This window comes from Crocuta crocuta, unplaced genomic scaffold (assembly GCF_008692635.1).
Source record: "Crocuta crocuta isolate KB4526 unplaced genomic scaffold, BGI_CrCroc_1.0 scaffold45, whole genome shotgun sequence".
In the NCBI taxonomy this organism is placed as follows: domain Eukaryota; kingdom Metazoa; phylum Chordata; class Mammalia; order Carnivora; family Hyaenidae; genus Crocuta; species Crocuta crocuta.
Window position 1 is genome coordinate 5,678,297 of NW_027530544.1, and position 22,233 is coordinate 5,700,529.

Genomic DNA, 22,233 nt, shown 5'->3' on the forward strand with positions numbered 1-22,233 from the left:
CTCATGGTTCTTGAGTCTATTGAGTTTGAGCTATGCATCAAGCTCTCTGCTATTAGCACAGAGCCCGCTTTGGATCCTCTGTCCGCTCCTCTCTCTGTCCTTCTCCTCTTTTTCTCCCTCTCAAAAATAAACAAACAAAAAAATGTTAAAATTAGGTTATCTATTAAGTAAGGCTTTCAAATTTATTTGAGAACATTTTAATGGTTATACTAATTTTAAAATGTACATGTTATACTTGATTAATCACAAACATACTTACTGACTGTGGAAAATGAAGCACACCTATAGGCTTCTCACATTATACAACATAAACTATTAATCTACTCCACATGGACTTTCGTAGTGTATTTAAAACCTAAAACAAGGCTAAGGAGAATAAAGAAGGCTTTCTCTTGTGCACATATCCTCATTTGTTTTTCTAACTTGTTTCCTGGTTTACTGTCTCAAAGAAATATGAAATAACACTAATAATATGAATAGCCAAGATCATGTGCCAGTTGCAAATACATTATTATTCTTCCAATCACTGTAAAACATCTCAAGTTAGTATTAGGCCATCTTCAGTGTTACAGATGAGTAAATAGAAGCTGAGTGTGGTTAAGCAAACTGCTCAGAGTTATACAGCTTATAAAATGGTAGGACTGGAATTCCAAACTAGATCACTCTGACTGGAAGACCTCTCCTTTATGACTACAAGGCTATGCAACATCTCTACAATTTCCAAATGTAGTGTGATGCTGTTAGGGATACTTGGAGTAAATAAATCAAGAGGTCTCTGAGCAGGAAAGGACAAGTTCCTCGTGGAATAGAAGAACAGAAACTACTATAAAATTTCAAAGGATTCTGTGAAACTATTTTAACATCAAAAGATGAAGTGACAAGAGTAAACTAAACTTTCAAATCCCCTACTGAAAAAAATATTATACTACTAAATCCTAGATGCTTGGAGAGATGTTACATTATTACAATATTACAATAACACATAGACTGGTTACTTAGAATTGTATTTTACTTATAAATTCAATTCCTTCTCTTCAACACAGAGAAAAAAATCCATCTGGATTTCAATTCTTAGTGGCTTTAAAATGATTTAACTTTTAATGACTTTCATAAAGAGTGAGATTATGTAGAAGAAGTAACATAATAAAATAAATTGAAGTCTTAATGTAGTATCTGTAATTTCCCCCAGAATCCCATTTTGCTCCTATTGATTTTCAGTTTTTAGGAGAGGGGAAAGGCGCTGAAATAAGTAATCACAGATGATATCGACTGTCCACAACAGAATAATACTATCATTATTTAGCTTTGGATGATTTTGTTAATGTTTTAAAAAACCATCCTTTGCAACTACTAAAGTTCTGAAGCTGAAAAAGTTCAGATTCTCTGACATTTGGCTATTATTTCATTTTACTTTTTGACTGTCATGTGTTACCTTTTTAAAAAGAAAATTTTATTTTAGAATAATTTTAGATTTACAGAAAAGTTGCAAAGATAGAAAATTTCCCACATACTTTATATATATGAGCTCTTATTTTTAACATATAAATGTGAATGTTACCTAACTAAATGATAGAAAAATATTTCCAAAGAAGATATATATACATACATCGGGAAACAAAAAGCTAAATAAAATGACACATCCAGTATAATATGAGGACAATGACTTTTATTATCTTTAGAAAGTAAAATTTCCCAAAGCAAATAAAAACCTATTTAAACAGATATACAAATACAAAAGGCACAGGCATGATAACAAATCTGAGATTCAATATTATGAAGTTCAGAATGTGCCCTATTTCATAGTTAATCTAAAAAAAATGGTAAATACTGAACCCATTATATTAAATCCCAAATATTTAACTCCCTAAAAACACCAATTGAACCCCGAAGTAAATTACTATGTCTAACAAAGAAACAGTTAAAACAGTTTGAAAAGAATACAAATGAAACATTAAAAGCAAATGAAATTTTTATAAAGAAAAAAGAAACTAATAAAAACCTGTGGTATGGTGGGTAGGATGACAGTATTCTCAGCAGGGACTGGCAGGACAGGGATCACAGGGACAGTGGGAGAAGAGGGAGGTACAGCTTCTGTTGGCTAAAAATCATCAATGACAAAAAATCAGGAAAAATACCAAAATAAAAGAAAAACACATAACAAAGTTTTGTCATAAATTATAGTTTTCAGAAATAACTGAGAAATAAGTAAAATATTAATATGTTACTTTAATTTAAATGAGAAAATGCTCTCCAGAAATTACTTTAGAAATCATTAGGCTACTACTAATTTTAATAACTATAATTAAATTGAGTGACTACTTTCTAGATGTTTAAATGAAAATAATAAAAGATAGTGACTTAGAATATATTCCTTTTCTAGGAGACAAAACACTCACTTTACAGGCTACAACACATTCTTCCAGCATTCAGAAGATATCTGACTGCTTTTCTCCTTGCATTCAAAGCATGAAATATAATCTTATTAGTCCATCAGACAGGCAGTTGGAGTTTAGAAATTCACCAAAGGACTTAAAAGCTGTATCTATATCATTTTTAAAAATCTATGCTATTGACCTCTATTATCAAGAACTATAAAAACCTGCCTTAAAATTGCCTTTAAGGTCATTAATTCAGGGGCACCTGGGTGGCTCCGTTGGGTGAGTGTCTGACTTCGGCTCAGGTCATGACCTCATGGTTCATGGGGTTGAGCCCCGCATCGGGCTCTGTGCTGACAGCTAGCTTGGAGCCTAGAGCCTGTTTGGGATTCTGTGTCTCCCTCTCTCTCTGACCCTCCCCTGCTCATGCTGTCTCTCTCTCTCTCTCTCTCAGAAATAAATAAAACATTAAAAAAAAAAAAGTCATTAATTCAACTAACATACACTGAGTAACTATTATGTGCCAGACATATTCTGGCAAAAATTTAAAAAGTAAGAACTCTAGTTGACATAATTTAAACTAAGAAGCTTTGATCTTTAACTCAATTACTTATCAATTACTTTAACTCAAATACTTATCAATTAATTTTACCAAAGATGTAAATGGACACAGAAGAGGTGTGTTGTATCAAGTCCTAATCCCTGTAAACTGGATTAACTCATAAACATTTGCTATACCAATAACATATCCTACATATATAAGAAAAACATTAAAATCAAAATGATAACAAGACGGTATGCATTCAAAGAGACTTAAAATAGGAAAAACAAATTTGATGAAGAACTATGCTTTTTCTAACAAAGAAATAAAAAATAAAATTACAATGTTGACCTTCTGGTCTATCAAAACAGCCAATTAACATTTATCAAAAATGTATGAATTCTCCGATAGTGCTGGGACAAATGGATATCCACATGGAAAAAAAGAGAAATTAAATCACTCTTAAATCATATTCAAAAACTAATGAGAAATAAATCCATGATCAAAATACAAACACATACTCTTAAAACCTGAAAACATAAGGGTAAATCTTCATGACCTCGGATTTGACAGTGGATTCTTAAATATCATATCAAAAGCATATGTAACAAGAATAAATGAATTGGACTTCATCAAACTTAAAACCTTTTGTGCAAAGGACATTATCAAGAAAGTGAAAAGATAACCTACAAAATGGGAGAAAATATTTCCAAGTCATACATCTGATGAGGGTTATAAAAACACAACAACAAAAAGATAAAAAGAGAATTTAAAAATGGGCAAGGACTTGAACAGACATTTCTCCAAAGGAGATATACAAACAGCCAATAAGCTCATGAAAAGATACTCAAAAAATTATTATTAGAGAAATGCAAATCAAAATTACAACAATATATCATTTCACACCTGCTAGGAGGCTGTAATAAAAAAAGAAAAACAAAACTAGAAAGAAACACGTGTTGGTGAGGATGTGCCGAAACTGAAATCCTCAAAAACTGCTGGTAGGAATGGAAAAGGTGTAAGCTGCTGTGGAAAACAGTTTGGTGGTTCTTCAAAAAAGCTAACCATAGTATTACCATACGACCCAACAATTCTAGTTCTAGGTGTTTATATTCAAAAGAACTAAAAACAGGGACTTGGATACCTTTTTTTTTTTTTTTTCCGGTAAGTTTATTTATTTATTGAGAAAGAGAGGAAAAGAATCCCAAGCAGGCTCCATGCCCAGAGTGGAGCAAGACCCTATGACCATGAGATCATGACTTCAGCTGAAAGAGTTGGACACTCAACGGACTGAGCCCCCTAGGCGCCCCATGGGACTTGGATACTTTACATCAACATTCATTGACAACGTCTATTGTATTCACAATAGCCAAAATGGTGGAAATAACCCAAGTATCCATCAACAGATGAGTGGATAAACAAAATGTGGTACATAGATATAATGAATATTATTCAGCTGTAAAGAGGAATGAAATTCTGACACATGCTACAACATGGATGTATCCTGAAAATATATGTTTTCAGGTGAAATTAACAGAGCCTGACCTGGGCTCCAACTCATGAACCATGAGATTATGACCTGAGCCAAAGTCAGACACTTAACTGACTGAGCAACCCAGACGCCACTCAAAATAAATTTTTAATGCATGGAAATAGGTCCTTTCTCACTGCTGTTGGATATATAAATTCATACAAACTTTAAGGAAAGTAATTTAGCAGCAATTATTTATAGCCTTAAAAATGTGTAAACTCACAGAGTTACTTAATTCTGGCAATCTATCCTAAGTGAATAATTTTAAAATATGTTCTAATAGTCTTTTTTAAAAATAGTTTATTGTCAAGCTGGTTTCCATATAACACCCAGTGCTCATCCCAACAAGTGCCCTCCTCCATGCCCATCACCCCCTTCCCCCCCAACCCCCATCAGCCCTCAGTCTGTTCTCAGCATTCAAGAGTCTCTCATGGTTTGCCTCCCTCCCTCTCCCCCACTATTTTTCCTCTTCTTTTCCCCCATGGTCCTCCGTTAAGTTCCTCCTAATCCTCCTATACGTGTAAACATATGGTATTTGTCCTTCTCTGCCTGACTTATTTCGCTCAGCATAACACCCTCAAGGTCCATCCATGTTGCTACACATGGCCAGATTTCATTCTTTCTCATTGCCATGTAGTATTCCATTCTATAGATAAACCACATCTTCTTGATCCATTTGTCAGTTGATGGACACTTAGGCTCTTTCCATGTTTTGGCTATTGTTGAGAGTGCTGCAAGGAACATTGGGGTACTTGTGCCCCTATGCATCAGCACTCCTGTATTCCTTGGGTAAATTCCTAGCAGTGTTATTGCAGGGTCATAGGGGAGTTCTATTGTCTTAATACAGTCTACTGACCATTGTTTATACTTGGAAAATATGGAATACCCTAAATATCTAAAGGTGCTAGAATGGCTATGTTTATAAACAATGAAAATGGTTTATATGTCAATATAAAGACCCTGTAGGTCTGGCTTAGGGCTCCAGTCACTAATTATATACTGTTTCCATACAAAAAAAATTTAAATTCCATATTATGAGTTTAAAATGAAAAACTTAAATGCTAACCAATTTTCAGTGGAATACTTATGTGACTTTTTAAAAATGTTGGAAAACCCAGAGGTTCTGACTTTAAATTTATAACAAGTGTGAAAGAATGATAGTTTTAAAAGAGCTGCCGCTTGATCACCTGGGTATACATACAGAAAACAAAAGGAATCCCATCTCTACTTATACAATACTTAAAATTAATTGCAGATTGTTTGCTGACATAATTGAGAAGTATGAAAATTAGATTTCTAGAAGATAATAATGACAGAGTATCATCATGACCTTGGATGGTGTAGTCAAAGAAGGTACAGATTGTTGAAACCAAGCAGGGTGAGGACAGCATCTGTATGCAGGGAGTAGAGGGATGGCAGCAGTCTTGCACAGGGTGCTTGGAGCCTGAGCAGGATATGGGCAGAGCGGTGCCAGGAGCCTGATATGTTTTGCTGGAATCCAAATGTGACAAAGACAGCATCTATGTGGCAGTAACAGTAGTCTGGTATGAAGCATAGGAACCTCAGTGAAGTAAAAAGGGGGTATGTTGGAGCTTGAGCAGAGTAAGGAAGGTGTCAATGGGAGATTTTGATCCAATAAATAGGATAATGATAGCAAGATTCCTCATGTCAGAGAAGAGTTACAAATATGGAAAGGGAAAAAATTAGCATGATACCTACGGTTTTAGAATAGAATTGGAGGTTAGAATAGAACTGGAGGTTAGCATGAATGCATGGTTATATATATATATATATGAACACAGGAATACAGACATAAATGTGTTTATATGTACCTATATTCCCCAGCTCTGCCCACAGAGAATACCTGGGGGCAGTAACACTCCAATAGCCTGAACATACCTATCACTCAGATTATGGTTTCTAAATACACATTCTGTAATAAACACACAAACACACACACACACCAAAAAAGGAGTCTTTGGAGAAATGGCTGATTCCAATGCTAGAGCTTAGCGAAGTATAATATGAATCTAAAACATCTTGTTGTACCAGAAAATATAGAACTGTTCAAGGAATAATGAAGGCATGTCAAAAGACACAGAAGTTAGCTTGAAGAGTTTTCATTAGTCAGACCAGGAACAATTTGAGAACTAAAGATAACAGTGGCAAACAACCTACTATATAAAAACAGATTCCAGGAGTCCATACTGATTTAATAATTTCAAGAATAAATGAACAGAAGAGAAAGAATTTCCTTAAGACAGAATGCCAACTAAAGAATGTATAAGGAATTATGGAATTACAAAATCATTTGGCAACCATCATAGTAATAATATATTAAAAAAAAACTTCAACAGTTGCAAAGATTCCACTGCTGCTGAATGAACCTTCCATTACATTCCAGCAGATTAAAGTTTAAAAAGGACACATGGATGCAAAGAAGTTATCTTTCTTAAAAACTTTTATTGATTACAGTAAAGAAATCTAGTAGATACTATCTTTTTTTTAGAGTTTTTAAAATTTATTTTGAGAGAGACGGACACAGCACAAGTTGGGGAGGGGCAGAGAGAGACAGAGAATTCCAAGCAGCTCTTATGTGGGGTTTAAATCCACGAAACTGTTAGGTCATGACTTGAGCTGCAATCAAGAGTTGGACCCTTAACCAACTGAGCCACTCAGGCACCCCTTTAACAGATACTATCTTAATCAATGTGAACATCATCAGGGATGGGACAAATCAAAATCATGCTGATAGGCTATAATAAGAGCATATCACCTCTGAGAAATTCTAATTGAAGATGCATAACCTGAATCCAATCACTGAACATCTGATACACTACAAAATAACTGGCTTTAGTCATCCAAAGTATCAAAGAAAAAAGTCTAAGTTTATAATCATTTTTTATAACTTCAGTTTTATTTTTTAATAGCTTTGTTGATATATAGTTGATTAAAAAACTGCACATATTTTATGTATACAACTTGTAGAGTTTGGACATTTGCATTATCTGTGAAACGATCACCACAATTAAGGTCGCAGACATATATATCACCTTTCAAAATTTCCTTATGCCTCTTTCATAGTCAGGTATTAGCTGATTAATAATTTACTTTAATATAAAAATAAGGCAAAGCTAAATGTTTATGTCAACTTTCCAGGTCAAGCATGAAAATTTCCTCCACTAAGCAGTAGTTCTCCAAAACCCTTTATGAAAAACTATAAATTCTTTAATATTACACTTGAACCTCACTGTAACCTTGGCCTGTTTAAAATCGATCTCCTTTAGATAAGGATCTAAATACCATTTTTTTAAAAATCCTAAAACAACTCATACTATCTTAATCCACCCCCTTCTGTACAGGGCAAGTACTTTGAAAAGGAACATATATGCCTCTGCCAGTTTCTTAAGAGAAACAAGCCCTTCTGAGAAAGTTTTCAAAAACAAATGACATATCAATAAATAAAATTTCCTAGCTTTAGGTGAACAACTTCAGGTTACAAAGAATTACAGAATAACAAATTAATTCATTTAGTTCATCTGAAACAAAAATACAGCCCTAAACAAATAATAGATAATCAAATGAAGGTTGAGTGATGAGGAAGAGCACAGATGTTAGACCTGATAACACTGTGAAATGAAGAGGTAAGAGGATATTTTAAGGGCAGAAATGAGAAGAGGGTAGAATTCTGGAGAGCAGCAGAAGATTCTAAATTGGAAAATGTCACGCTTAAGAGTCTAATATAAATAATGAGATACCAAAATACACTAACCATTATATTTGGGCTATTAGAGAAAAGGAGGAATTCAGCATAAACATTTAAACCTGAAAAATCTTATATATGTATTTCATTAGACAATGGTGACTATTATATACCATCATCCTTTTCCTGCTACATTTGTATCACTCAATAAGATCAGCTCCAAAGAGTTGTTGTTGTTTTTTTAATCATGACCATGTGACTAACGACAGTCTCAGTTGTTTCTATCCATAGCAACACCATGGAATCATTAGCTTCTGAGGCTGCCTTCAGAGATTTGTTTCCATGACAACAGAGGCTATAATATTAACAGTGTCTCGCAGAAAACTGTAAATTCCAGTAAAATAACTGGATTGCACATATTTTAAAAGTGCTTTTTTATGCCAGTATCAAACTGACAGCTTTTGGAAAAGTGTTTTACAATCATTTTTAGAGATTCTTATTAAATTTCCTTACAGTTTTACATTAAAAAATTTTAATATTTATTTCTGAGAGAGAGAAATAGCATGAACAGGGGAGGGTCAGAGAGAAAGGGAGACACAGAATCTGAAACAGGCTCCAGGCTCTGAGCTAGCTGTCAGCACAGAGCTCGATGTGGGGTTCAAACCCACGAACCATGAGATCATGACCTGAGCCTAAGTCAGATGCTTAACCGACTGAGCCACCCAGGCGCCCCCATAGTTTTACATTTTATTTATTTATTTTTTAAAATGTTTTATTTATTTCTAGGAGAGAGAGAGAGAGACAGCGTGAGCAGGGGAGGGTCAGAGAGAGAGGGAGTCACAGACTGAAACAGGCTCCAGGCTCTGAGCTGGCAGTCAGCACAGAGCCCGACGCGGGGCTCGAACCCACGAACCGCGAGATCATGACCGAAGCGAAAGTCGGACGCTTAACCGACTAAGCCACCCAGGCGCCCCCATAGTTTTACATTTTAATGTAAAATCTTAAAATGATGAAATCAGCTTTTAAAATGTAACTGATTTTCATTAAAGTAGTCTGAAGCCTTATTTAGGTATAGCCACATGCATAACGTGTACTGCACATCAACATTTATGACCCTGCACTACGCTCTTTCACTGCCATCCATTCAATAATGCTGTCTCTTCTTTAAGGAGCCAAATCCTGCTAAGAAAGTCTTCAAAAACAAATGACGTATCAATACACACAATTTCCTAGCCATAGCTCATAACCAATAGAGCTGTAGTAACCAATTCAGTATACATTCAGGAATGAATTCAGGAATGAATGAGTGAGCCTACCTTTATTAAACTGCATTCTGCTTAAAATAGTTAAACCAGTTCTTATATGTGCATGTGAATCCTGACTGATATAGGAAGAGACAGAAAGGATAGTTAGGAGGCTGCTGTGATAATCCAGCTGAGAGGTCATCAGTGGTTTAAACCAAATGGTGAAAATGGGCATGCGTAGTCAAACCAAGACAGATTTTGAATGTACAACTGGTATTATCTGGTAACTAATGGGAACAAGGAGTGAGGAAGGACTATTAAGAATAACACCCACAATGGCCACTAAAAATGATATTTTCCATCATAGTTAGACTCAAGTGTAAAAGACTTGCAAGGCTATCTGAATACATTTTCAAACGTTTTCTCACTAAATTATTTGTTAAAATGACTTTCACAGCATAAGATGAAACACTGAAGAAAGTTAAGTGAAGCCATACTACAGGATCATTTATAATTGTTTATATCTTACATTGACATGTTACATGAATGAGGCAAACTGAGCTTATAATACAAAGATTCAATAAGGTCTAAGTAAATTTACACCACCATTTAGAGAAAATGAAATATATGAATTAGCAAATCTTTTGTTATCAATATCTTAGATAACAAGGAAAAGTACTCTTGTGCCAGTTGTGTTAGTCGGTAAGTACTTTATTTTGTTTTTGTATGGCATGGGTAATATTCTTAATCCAAATTCCTTTGTTTAGATATCTACTATGCTGTAATAAGACATGTTTCTCTGATGTAATGTCAAATAAGCTATCTAAGAAGGGGGACAGAAAACAAAACAGAACAGAAAAACTCTGGCAAGTTTTTTTTCATGTTAATGGAAAGATAAAATACAGCACAGTAGATTTATCAAAACTCTGCTTGGGAATCACTGTATTCAAAAGGGGTCCAGTACCTTCAGAATAAAGGTGTTTTTCATTATTTAAATCTGATTCTTATTTGATTCAAATGACTTTTTTTGCCACAGTTACTGTGGATACCTTCAATATAAACTATACAGTGGAAAAAATATTATTTGAACCAGCTGCATAGGACATCCAACGTCATAATTATCTCAGAAGCAAACGTCAATAAACCAGATACATTTTAAAACAAATCACTAAGGCGTTAAATTACAGAGTTTTGATTTTATTTTATTTAAAAAAATTTTTAAACGTTTTATTTATTTCTGAGAGAGAGACACACACAGCGTGAGCGGGGAGGGTCAGAGAGAGAGGGAGAAACAGGATCTGAAACAAGCTCCAGACTCTGAGCTGGCTGTCAGCACAGAGCCCGATGCAGGGCTTAAACCCACGAATTGTGAGATCATGACCTGAGCCGAAGTCAGACGCCCAACGGACTGAGCCACCCAGGCGCCCCCAAAATTTTTATTTTAAAATAGCAAAGGGGAGATAGGAAAACAGACCTAATGATTAATAATCCTATTACAGAAACATGGGTAAAAACCTGTTACTTTCAACAGACGGTTCACCTGGTTCATGAATCTATTTCTGCTTGCAAGATTCAGGATACGGAGTTAAAGTTTATCATCCTTTTATTATGAAAAGATGGCATTCTATCAGCATTCAGCTGGTCACTTTGTACTGGTAGAAAGATGAGTTAACAACCACTAAAAATTTAAAGTAAGCAGAGACTTTAAACTTGGATTTAAAGATATGATTACTAATTAGTAAGTAGGTCTGAAACTACCAACTGCAATATACCTTTTTAGCCTGATTTTTTAAAATCAGAATATGGTTAGAGAAACCTGCACAACCATGAACTTTCATGATTGAAATAAAAAATGGGCTCTGAATGCTTCCTAATAATCATGCATTTACCCTATTCTATTCATTCTTCTACAAATCCCTAATGATTCCAGCCCTGGATGCCTTGCTACCATTCCCCTCCCACTTAGTGTTTCGGCCATACTGATCTTCCTCCTGTTCCCTCTATATCCTAAACATGTTCTAGTCTCAGTCTTTTATTTACTATTTCACTACCTAGAATGTTCTTGCCCCAGATATCCACATGGCTCAATTCCATTACTTCTTTCATGACTTTATTCAAATATCAAATATATATAGCAGATACTACTAAAAGATTTTTCTGTGTGCTTGGGTAGCCACTACCAGTCAGAAGGTGTTCAAGATGTTCTATCATTTGATGAACTTACAAGTTTCAAGATATAAAAAAGTCAAAATATTGCCAGTTTAATATTATTCTTTATCTAGCAATAGCCAATTGACTACTAATGTCCTACTTGAAAATAAACATGTCTTGCTCAATTACATTTGCTCAATAGATTTTAATCACTCTTTGTTTAATATTTTATTTTTAAGTAATCTATACACTCAATGTGGGGTTCGAACTCACAACCACAACATCAAGAGTTGCATGCTCTTCTGATTGAGCCAGCCAGGAGTCCATTTCTTTCTTTCTTCTTAAAACTGTATTAGAAAGGATTTCTCATTGACAGCTCACATTTAAAACCTGCAGTGTCCATCTTCCAAACTTCTAGGTTCTACTAATATCAACTTGTCCCTAGGCCCCTACCACATATGGTTGCTGCTTCCTGTGGTTACAATCTTCTGTTTTACTTTGGTGTTCTCATTTTTCCTTTTCAATTCTCCAATTCTTTTTTAACCAGCCCCTTATATTACATGCTGTTAAAATAATGTCTATGGTTCCTGTTTTCCTGGCTGAACCCTGTCAAGGTTACTAATCCTCTGGCTAAAACTTAATTCTTTATCATTCTATAATTAGGTTGCTTTTCCCACCTCTAGATTCCTCACTTAAAAAAACAGAATATTTTGTGAACTAATGATAATGGTGGTGATAAAGATGGTAATGATGATGAGATCAGGTATTATAAGGGTTTTGCTTGTACTGTCTCATTTAATTCTCACTAAATCTTGATGCAGGAAACAAGAGACTATGAGAATTCAGGTGTATTTGTCCAAGGTGCCACAGGAAGTAAATAGCAGAACAGAGATTAAACTTGGGCCATCATCTTCTAAAGGCAGTTTGCTCAACCCATATACTACACTGTCTCTTTAAAATACTTCAAAAGGAGTTATTGTGCCTTTACTAGTACTATCATATTTTACTGCAAAGACAATATATAATATCCCAGAAAAGGAAAAAAATACTTCATCAATACTTAGCTCAAGGACTGGCAAACATTTTCTAAAAAGACCAGCTAATACATATTTTAGACCTTATGGACCATGCAATTTCTGTGGCAACCAACCAACTCTGCTGTAGTAGCTTGAAAGTATCCATAGGCTATACACAAACAGGCATAGTCATGTTCCAATAAAACTTTATGTACAACAACAGGTGGCAGGCTGGACTTGTGCTCCCATTTTTGTGATTTAAAAACAGGGAAAACAACTGATTAGATTAGTGAAGAAAACAGAAAAAGGTTTCAAGATACCTTAGGTTAGTTTTTACTAACTGCAGTTGCTTTAATTCTGTTGCAATGCTTAATCTATGATAACAAAAATAAGCAACTCCTCCCCTAAAAATATGGAAGTAGAAAAAATAATACATATGGAAATTTCAAGTTTTATCTATAGTTCTTTAAAATATTTTCATCTGCAGTTCCTTTAAAAAGGGCTATATAATAGTGATCTCATCACTGAAATAATTTAGACCTCTTTCAGTTTGGGAGGAGTGATTAAAGTGACATGATTTTTGGTCTGCTTCCCACTCTCACTCTCCTCCAAAATCCTGCTATGGTATTTAGTATAGGTGAAGCAATTAACTCCTGAGATTGGTATGCATCTTGTTTTTTCTTCCTCTAGCTTTCAAAATACTTTCAAATGGATTTCTTCTTTGAATTTATAATGCTTTGATACATTAGATGGTTCCACCGAGATTAGTCAGAGTTAAATACAGAAAAATGAGGCTGGGATCTGTTTTGATCCAAATTTCAGAGTATAATCTCTTTTATTTCTTCAGGACCAACAACAAATCTATAAGGCAATCAATTTGTTCCATCTGTCATAACAATAACTGCTTCCCACTCCAGAGCTGGCTCAGTCAATAGACACAATTTAGATTTCAGAAATACTAAAAATATTGTAAAGAAATGGGACTAAATTGGGGTTTACTGAAGGTTAAAGAACTAATAGGCAGGATGCCTTTTAAGACATAAGGGAGAAAAATCTTTTTAAAATACATTTATCTAGAGGAAGAAGAAACTGTGTTTAGGCTTTCCTAAAATTCTACTGCTTCCAGATGTCACTGCCAGTTGGTTTATACTTGCACAAAAAAGGTCCAGTCTTTTTTGACTGACTTGCATATGCCCGTAAAATTATTACATCAGTTGGTTTATTTAAAGTTTGTTAAATAAGGCGATAATTGTAGGCTACTGTTCCCACATGGTCTGAACAACTATTTTTACCTTTATAAAAACTCTAAATTTTGATATAAAAAATGGAGGACTGAAACATTATCTAAACAACAGTGCCAGGAAGTACAAAGAGTAACATAGAAAAAAACCTTTAAAGAAAATGAATCTAAGTCAAATTTTAACTATAAGAATTTAAATTCTTATGTATAAGAATATATATGTCTCAAAGTTTTCACAGACAGCTTTGAATTACTTTTGAAATATACATAATTTTTACAAAATCTTGTAGTGTAGACTTTTTTAAATTAAAAAAAAAATTTAAGCCATGGTTCTACATAAAAATGGCTTGGGAAATTTACAATGGTCAAACCATATTCAGAAGCTCCAAATTTCCTTGTAGCCAGCATCAGATTAAGTGAAAATAAACAAGTATATAACATTTGTTTATTCATTCGACAAATATTTATCAAGTGCATTCACTGTGCTAGGCTTTGGGGATACAAGAAAACATACATCTTGTACTACTAGCTCTTGTGAAGCTTATGATTCAGCAGCTAATTTTTATTATTTTATTTACTCTATTTTATTTTATTTTTGAGACACAGCGAGAGAAAGAATCTTAAGCATACTCCATGCTCATCATGGAGCCTGATGCGGAGCTCAATCTTACAACCATGAGATCATGACCACGAGATCATGACCTTAGCTAAAATTAAGAGTTGGGCATTTAACTGACTGAGCCACCTAGGCGCCCCAGATGAGTCAGACATTTTAGGGCACAAAATCAGATGAAACACAAGATTCTACTGTACTATAAGAAAGAAAAAACATTTACAATGTAAGGAGTGAATAATTCTAATTATGGAATCAAGAGACATTTATAGAGATGCTACATCTTAAAGAATAGAGAGGAAGAGAAAAGGCCTCACTGGTGAAAAGAAACTATGAAGATGGCAGAAATAAGTCTTAATCCAAGGCCAAAACACAAAGTAAAACATCAAATGAAGCAGACTCTTTCTACACCCTTCAATTTACCATTAAATGTCCCAATCCCCACATCTATTTATACTTGCAGCCCATTAACCAATCCTTTTTCCTCTTTCTCTCTCCCATGATTCTATCTTTTGTTCCAAAAAAATTTCTTTTTAAACATAATTTATTGTCACATTAGCTGACATACAGTGTATACAGTGTGCTCTTGGCTTCAGTAGTAGATTCCCATTATTCATCACTTAAATACAACACCCAATGCTCATCCCAACAGGTGCCCTCCTTAATGCCCATCACCCATTCCTCCCACTTCTTGCCCCCCATCAACCCTCAGTTTGTTTTCTGTACTTAAGAGTTTCTTATGGTTTGTGTACCTCTCTTTTTGAAACTATTTTTTAAAAATATGGAAAGCTTCATGAATTTGTGTGTCATCCTTATGCCGGGGCCATGCTAATCTTCTCTGTTTAGTATACAATTTTAGTATATGTGCTGCCAAGGTGAGCAGTGAGCAGCTAATATTAAATAAATCATTACCCAACTGATTACTGAAATAAACAGTTGTGATATTATGATAAGAGGGATGAAGTACAAACCTCACGAAAACAAACACTGCTTGAAAATAAGGGCAAAATGTTAGAAATGCTGAATCTCTTATCCTGATCATATGGGTAATTTTTCAGCGCTGTTATTAAAACATTATTTTAAAGGTTAACTTTAAATTATTTAAATATATTAAAAATATGTAAGCTGCAGCTTGTGAAATTTTTTTTACCCTATCTGTCCTTGACAAAAGGGCTATCTAACAATCACTCATGACACTATACAGAAGCTACAAAGATGAATGCAACACATTTCCTATTTATAAAAAGCTTATATAAACAAATTTCATTTATTTAGTTCTTTAAGCTATAGACAGTCTAATATTCATGAAGATATTAATTTTTATAGGCTTTATTTTTTATTAAGTATTTTAATGCTTATTTTTGAGAGAGAGAGAGAGAGAGGACAGAGTGTGAGCAGGGGAAAGCAGAGAAAGGGGGAGACACAGAATCCGAAACAGGCTCCAGGCTTGGAGTTGTGAGCACAGAGCCCGACACGGCTTGAACTCAAGAACTGTGAGCTCATGACCTGAGCTGAAGTCAGAATCTTAACCAACTGAGCCACCCAGGTGCCCCAAAAGGCTTTAATTTTTAAAGCAGTTATAAGGTTCAAAGCAAAACTGAGCATGAACTACAGAGTTCCCATATAACCTATACCCACACACATGCATAATTCCCCATTATCAACACTTCCCACCAGAGTGGTACCTTTGTACAAATGATGAATGTACATTGATACATCACTATTATCCTAAGTTCACAGTTCACTCTTCGTGTGCATTCTATGGGGTTTTAGCAAATTTATGACATCTATCTATCAATACAGTATTATACAGAATAGTATCACCGTTCTAAAAATTCTCTTTGCTCTACCTATTCATCCTTACCTCTTCCCTAACCCTGGGCAACCACTGATCTTTGTACTGTCTCCATAGTTTTGCCTTTTCCAGAATGTCATGAAGGATAGGGTATATAGCCTTTTCAGATTGGCTTCATTCACTTGGTAATATGCATTAAGGTCCCTCCCTCCATGTCTACACATTTGTTTTTAGTGCTAATAAATTCCTCTGACTGGATGTACAGACAGTTTATTATCCAATCACCTACTGAAGGACATTTTGGTTGCTTCCAAGTTCTGGCAATTATAAATAAAGGTGCTATAAACATGTGTATGTAGGTTTTCAGGTGGACATAAGTTTTCAACTCATTTGGATAAATACCAAAGACTGCAAATGCTGGATTGTATGGTCAACTTGGTATCTTTTAAAGGCTTCTATAACCATTGTAAACTATTTTTTTGTTTAATCTTCATCTCTTTACTTTTCTAAAGTGTCCTACTGTACAAATGACTGGGTCTTAAACATCACTTAAACAAATTTTTAGCGGGTACAAATAGGTTCCCCGTAAGAAATTCCACAACATTCTTCATTTAAAAGGGGAACAATTAACTTCTAAAGCTAAGTCATGGTATCAATCTTATCATTTGGCCTTAGTGGCCTATCAAATGGGCAATTAAACTTTGCAAAGAGGCAGCATCTCACAACCAGTATAATAGGTTTTATTCTAACCTATTTAAAACAATTTTTTTAATGTTTGTTATTTCTGAAAGAGAGTCAGAGCGTGAGCAAGGGAGGGGCATAGAGAGAAGGAGATGCAGACTCTGAAGCAGGCTCCAGGCTCTGAGCTGTCAGCAGAGAGCCTGACCTGGGGCTCAAACTCATGAACTGTGAGGTCGTGACCTGAGCTGAAGTCTGAAGCTGAACAGACCGAGCCACCATTATACCCAGGAACCCCTATCCTATCCTAACCTATTTCTTAACCAACTGAGCCACCCAGGACCCCTATCCTAACCTATTTCGAACTAGTCTCTTAGAAATTATTCTATCAGAGTTCACATTTCCAAAGTAGTTTAAGAGGTCTATCTACTCTCTATATATTCTAGTTTAATACAAAGACATTATATTATTGAATATAAACAAATTTCATTCATTAGAGATGAAGAAAAATATATAAATTTGATCACTTCAAAATGCAATTATCATTAGGCATGAGTCTAAATGTATGAAACATGTATTTCAAAAGGTTAGGTCAATCCAGAATGGTCCAAGGTGGAGATAATCTTGGGGTGACTATTTAGACTTGCTGCCTGGTGTGAAAAGTCAGCAGATAAATGGCTATAAATGATGTACCATATGCCTCGGTTTGTCTGGTAAGTCTATATTTATGCCTGTTGTCCCACTTTAATTATTAATAGTTCTCTCTTTCCATCAAAAGTACTCTGGTTTGGTTGATGAGTTACGCAGTCATCCTAATTATAAGGAAATTGAATGGTTTTCCTCTTCTCTTCCTGCCTTACCTCCTCATGTGTATTTCTTCCCAAAGGGGGAAATAAGAAGAGAATCATCAGTGAGAGGATCAGGGTAACACCAGGTAAAGTGTAATATATATTTCCCAGAAGATCTAAGGGGCGAATTCAGACAAATGAAAAATTTACAGTAAAAACCAATCAGGTAGTATTAAATGCTTCAAGGAAAAAAATTTTTAAGGTAAGAAGACAGAGTAATGTCTGGAGTAAAAGAGTACCTGCAACCTTAGATACGAATCCTGGAAGGCCCTTTGAAAAGGCAATAGATAAACATATCTGAAGGCGTTGAGGGAATGAACCATGAGAATATCTAGGAGAAAGAAAGTTCCAGGCAGAGAGAAGGGAACATCAAGATAAAGACTCTGAGATGGCCACATGTGATATATTTGAGGAACAAGAACAAGCCCAGTATAGCTAGAGAAGAATAAGTGAGGGAGTAGTACAAAATAGGGTTGGAGGTACAGCCATGGACTTTTGGTCCATGGTAAATAAAGATTTAGGATTTTATTATAAATTGGATTGGAAGCCATGGAAGGGTTAAAAACAAGATATTGACAATCTGAAACCATGATGCTGGCTGATGGGTGAATAGACTGTTGCTCTCAACAGTCTATTCTCCAAAGAATGAAGATAGGGAGACTAATTAGCGGTCTACTGCTGTAGTTCAGGACAAAAATAATTTGAACTTAGTAGTTGTAGAAATGGTAAAAAGTTGTCAGATCATAAATATTACCTGGACACAGAGCCAATAGGATTTGCTCTTAGACTGAATGTGGACCAAAGGAAAAAATAATAGGAAATGATTAGAGTTTCTGTCTTCAGCATCTCGGTGAGTGATAATGAAAGAAGGAGATGGGGAGAACAATAAAACTAGAGATTGTTTTTGACTTGTTAGCTTTCAGATACTTAATTCAAGTGGAGATACTGAGTAAAAAGTAAGATCTACAACTCTAATGTACAAGGATTAGCTCTGGGCTAAAACAAGTACTAATGTTATTTAAAGGCACAGGACTGGATGAGGACACCTGAAATGTGAATATAAAATGAGGGAAGTTCAAGGACTGAGACCTGAGGCCCTCATTGAGAGAGGAGGAGGAGGACACTGCCAAGGAAACTGAGGTTGGGAGAATATCAGAAGGGTGGTGCTCAAGAGTCAAAGAAGAAAAGAATTTAAAGGAGGGAATAGTCAATTGTGTAAGAGCTGTTATGGTTTCAAATAAAACAAAAACTGTGAACTGATCACTGGATTTGACAACCTACTCCAAAAGAGGGTTGATTGTTTTAATGAGAGGTGTTATAGGAGGAATAAGGCGAAAGACAGATAATGTAGTATAGAACACAGAATTTCAAAAGTCCCTAAATGGTCAAACGGACTAAACATATAGTGCAGAAATAAAGGATGAGCTTTAAGAATGCAGACAGATCATTTATTTTAACAGGCTAGAATACAAAGTAAGATCATCAACTGAGAATGAGGGTCAGGAAATGGGTGTTGGAAATTTAATGTGAGGCTTTGGAGCCAGTATGGAGGCAGAGTTGCAGTTCACCGAGGTTGAATCTTATCAATGAAGTGACAGAGGGGCAAGAGAGTAAAGGCAGTATTTACAGTCATGGACCAAGGAATTTGAGTAAGGCAAGGAGAGAAGTGAGAGCATGAAAGGAGTGACAGATAATGAAAAGTTGAGCTGAAGGTTTTCAGAATATAAAAAAAGAAAGCTATTGTATTAGGGAAAGTGAGCTGAAAAGAAAGTGCTAGTCAGGTAGTCTGAAATGCTTTCAACTGAGATTTTGTAAGTGGTACAGTCAAAGGTAGTGAGGTCTTAATTATAACTATTGAAGCAAGTCACTCAAGTTAAAGAAAAAACAAGATTCCTAGAGGTAAGGAGATCAAAGAATTGAGAAGTCAAGATTTTGGATAGATCACACAAGGATACTGAAAATCACTAAGAATAATTACAGGAATTGTAAGAATAATTACAACAGACAGTAAACTAGTTGTTCAAATCATCAATGAGTGGGAGTGACTGAGAGAAATGTAGATGATCAGAAAAGGAAGGGAAGTAAAAAATAGTGTCTGACGGCACTTACATTTTTTTTTAAAGAGAGAGGAAATACAATCATCCATAAATATCAATGATAAGCAAGGAAGATATTAATTCCACTTGCTGATCCTATGGTGCATGAGGTGTGACAGAAAAAAGCTCCACTTTTCATGAGGGCTATAGAAAAAAAGAAAAGAGAAAACCAGTATCCTCCGGGGAATGCCAGGTGTCTATGAGAGAAAAAAGGGTGAGATAAACCAACACAGAAGACTTGTAGGGTAAAGGAAATTTTGCTGATGACAAATGGGGAGTTCCAAAGGGCAGAGTGAAAGGGGTTGGGAGGGTAGAGAGAAATGGAAGTTTAAAACAGAAGAGAGATATACCAGAATTACTCAGAGATAAGGAAATGAATGAGAATGATCTGGAAGATTAGGGTATAAAATTAGTTCTGAAGGAATGCTTACGAAAGCTTGGTAAAGTGAATAATCAATTAAATTTGTTTATTTGTGACTGGTTTAGCAATCTGTAGAAGGGAATGTTGGGAGGAGAGGCAAAGTAAAGGAGTTGGTGGTCTCACCAAAGACTGAGGTGCTCTTTGGGGCCCCTTCCTTACATCCTACCATTAAACGATGTTGAGGTCAGAGGTTCTTAAAAAAGTACATGGCTTATACTTACAGTTAACCTATTCCATCAACACTATTACTTAATGAATAAAATGCACTACCCTAGGTGCCGTAACTCCTAATTACCTATATTTGAATTTGTCCATGGATTATCAAAATTAAGCAATATAAAAATAAAAAAATAATATAATAAAATAATAGCTACTAGGCACTAAGCATGATACATGTATTAAATTGTTTAATAATAATCAACCTAATGAAGCAGATGATATTATCTTCATTTTTTAGATTGTATGTCCAATGCACAACTCTCCAAATTAAGTCTTTTATAATCTAGAATGCTTCTATTTAGGACAAATAATATTCTTTTAATACAATTTAGCCTATATATTTTTCCACATGGGTATCTGAAAAGTATTTTCCTTATTTTAATGTAGGACAGGGTTTTTCCTCTTAAAAAGTAGACTATCCAATTCTTATTAAAATTTTATTGTTCTTCTTCAGTTATGACAAGTCATCATGTCTGTTCCATTCACTCCTAGGAAAAAAACTTTGTTGTTTTTTTGCTTAATTAGGCATGTTAGTTGTTTGGGGGAAGCGTGGAATCCTGTTTCACTATTTACAGTGATCCATATTAGGGATTTTCAAGTAGTCCAAAATGGGAACACTTGCTAAACACACATTCAAAGTGACCTATCATTTCACAGCTTTTCAAAGTTTATACTACTACTGTACTCGTTAATAAACACTCGTATCACCCAGGAGGCAGAACTTTTTAACTAGCAGCTAATCAAGTATTGCAAAGACTAAATATACTGTACTGAAGTTCTTTAAAACCTTCATAAATATATAAATTGGTCCTAAATTGGAACCGAGCTGAGTGCACTACATAAGACAGGACAGACTGGCATCAAGTGATCCTAAAGGGAAGAACACGGGGAATTCTGAGATAAGGAAATGAGTGCTGGACAACCTATAGGCACTCTTTTTCAATATTATTCAAAATTAAGAACTTAAGTAGCATGAAGCACAGATAGAAAAAACTTATACCAATGTAAAATAATTAGAAACTCATCTTAATTTAACATTAAAACAAAACAAAACAAATAAACCCAATGTAAACTTCTGGGATATAATCAAATGACAAAAATGAGAAACAGTTTGTAAGCTATATAGTTATCACCATTGGATAGGGATTCAAAGGGGTAAGGAAATCAGGTACATGAGGGATTTATGTGGCTTCAAGGAAATATGAAGAATGGAAGGGAAGAAAAGGAGAGAAAGAACTAAAGGAACTTGTGAGGGAAGGAAAGTATATCCAATAAAAATAGGTACCCAGGAGATTTTGGATTAGGTGCTATATTCTGGAAGGCCACAGCTAAAAAGGTTCTAGGTAACTGAAATGGAAAATAATTCCAAAAACATTTATGGAGTACCAACTATATGCCATGCCCTATCCTAGAAGCTGGGGTTCTTGCCAAGGTTTATAACCACGTAGCTTCTTTATCATTTAAAGAGACATTAATGACTTCATACCAAATTCCAGATATTACAGTAGAATCTGTCATATAATCTGAATTATGAACATGAATATTTCTAACACACAAGCAATTTAAATGAATTTTTAAAGTAAATAAATTTGTTTTATTTATAGAGGATATTTGGGGGGTATTAAATCAGAGTAATGACTTTCAAATCAACAGAACTTCATTTAATAGCAACTCTCTAAACTGCTAAAAGTATCATGCTGCATAGTTATAAGGGATTAAGATTCAAAGTTAATCTTGCTATCAAATCTTAGAAAAAATGTTT

General features: G+C 34.8%; 1 protein-coding gene and 1 non-coding gene across 10 annotated transcripts in view; both read right to left on the bottom strand.

The window, feature by feature from the left end:
- The window catches only part of DLG1 (discs large MAGUK scaffold protein 1), a 267,569-nt gene that overhangs the window by 122,084 nt on the left and 123,252 nt on the right, over window positions 1-22,233 (bottom strand). For 5 of the 9 annotated variants that reach the window (XM_077767712.1, XM_077767711.1, XM_077767710.1 and 2 more), the window contains exon 6: window positions 2,000-2,098. The exons of the other annotated variants lie outside the window; for them this stretch is intronic. In XM_077767712.1, coding sequence (XP_077623838.1) covers window positions 2,000-2,098 — 99 coding nt within the window. The remainder of the gene's footprint in view (window positions 1-1,999; window positions 2,099-22,233) is intronic. 9 annotated transcript variants of the gene reach the window in all.
- LOC144234417 (U6 spliceosomal RNA) lies at window positions 15,190-15,297 on the bottom strand. The gene has a single exon (XR_013335939.1). It is a non-coding gene; the product is annotated as a U6 spliceosomal RNA (small nuclear RNA).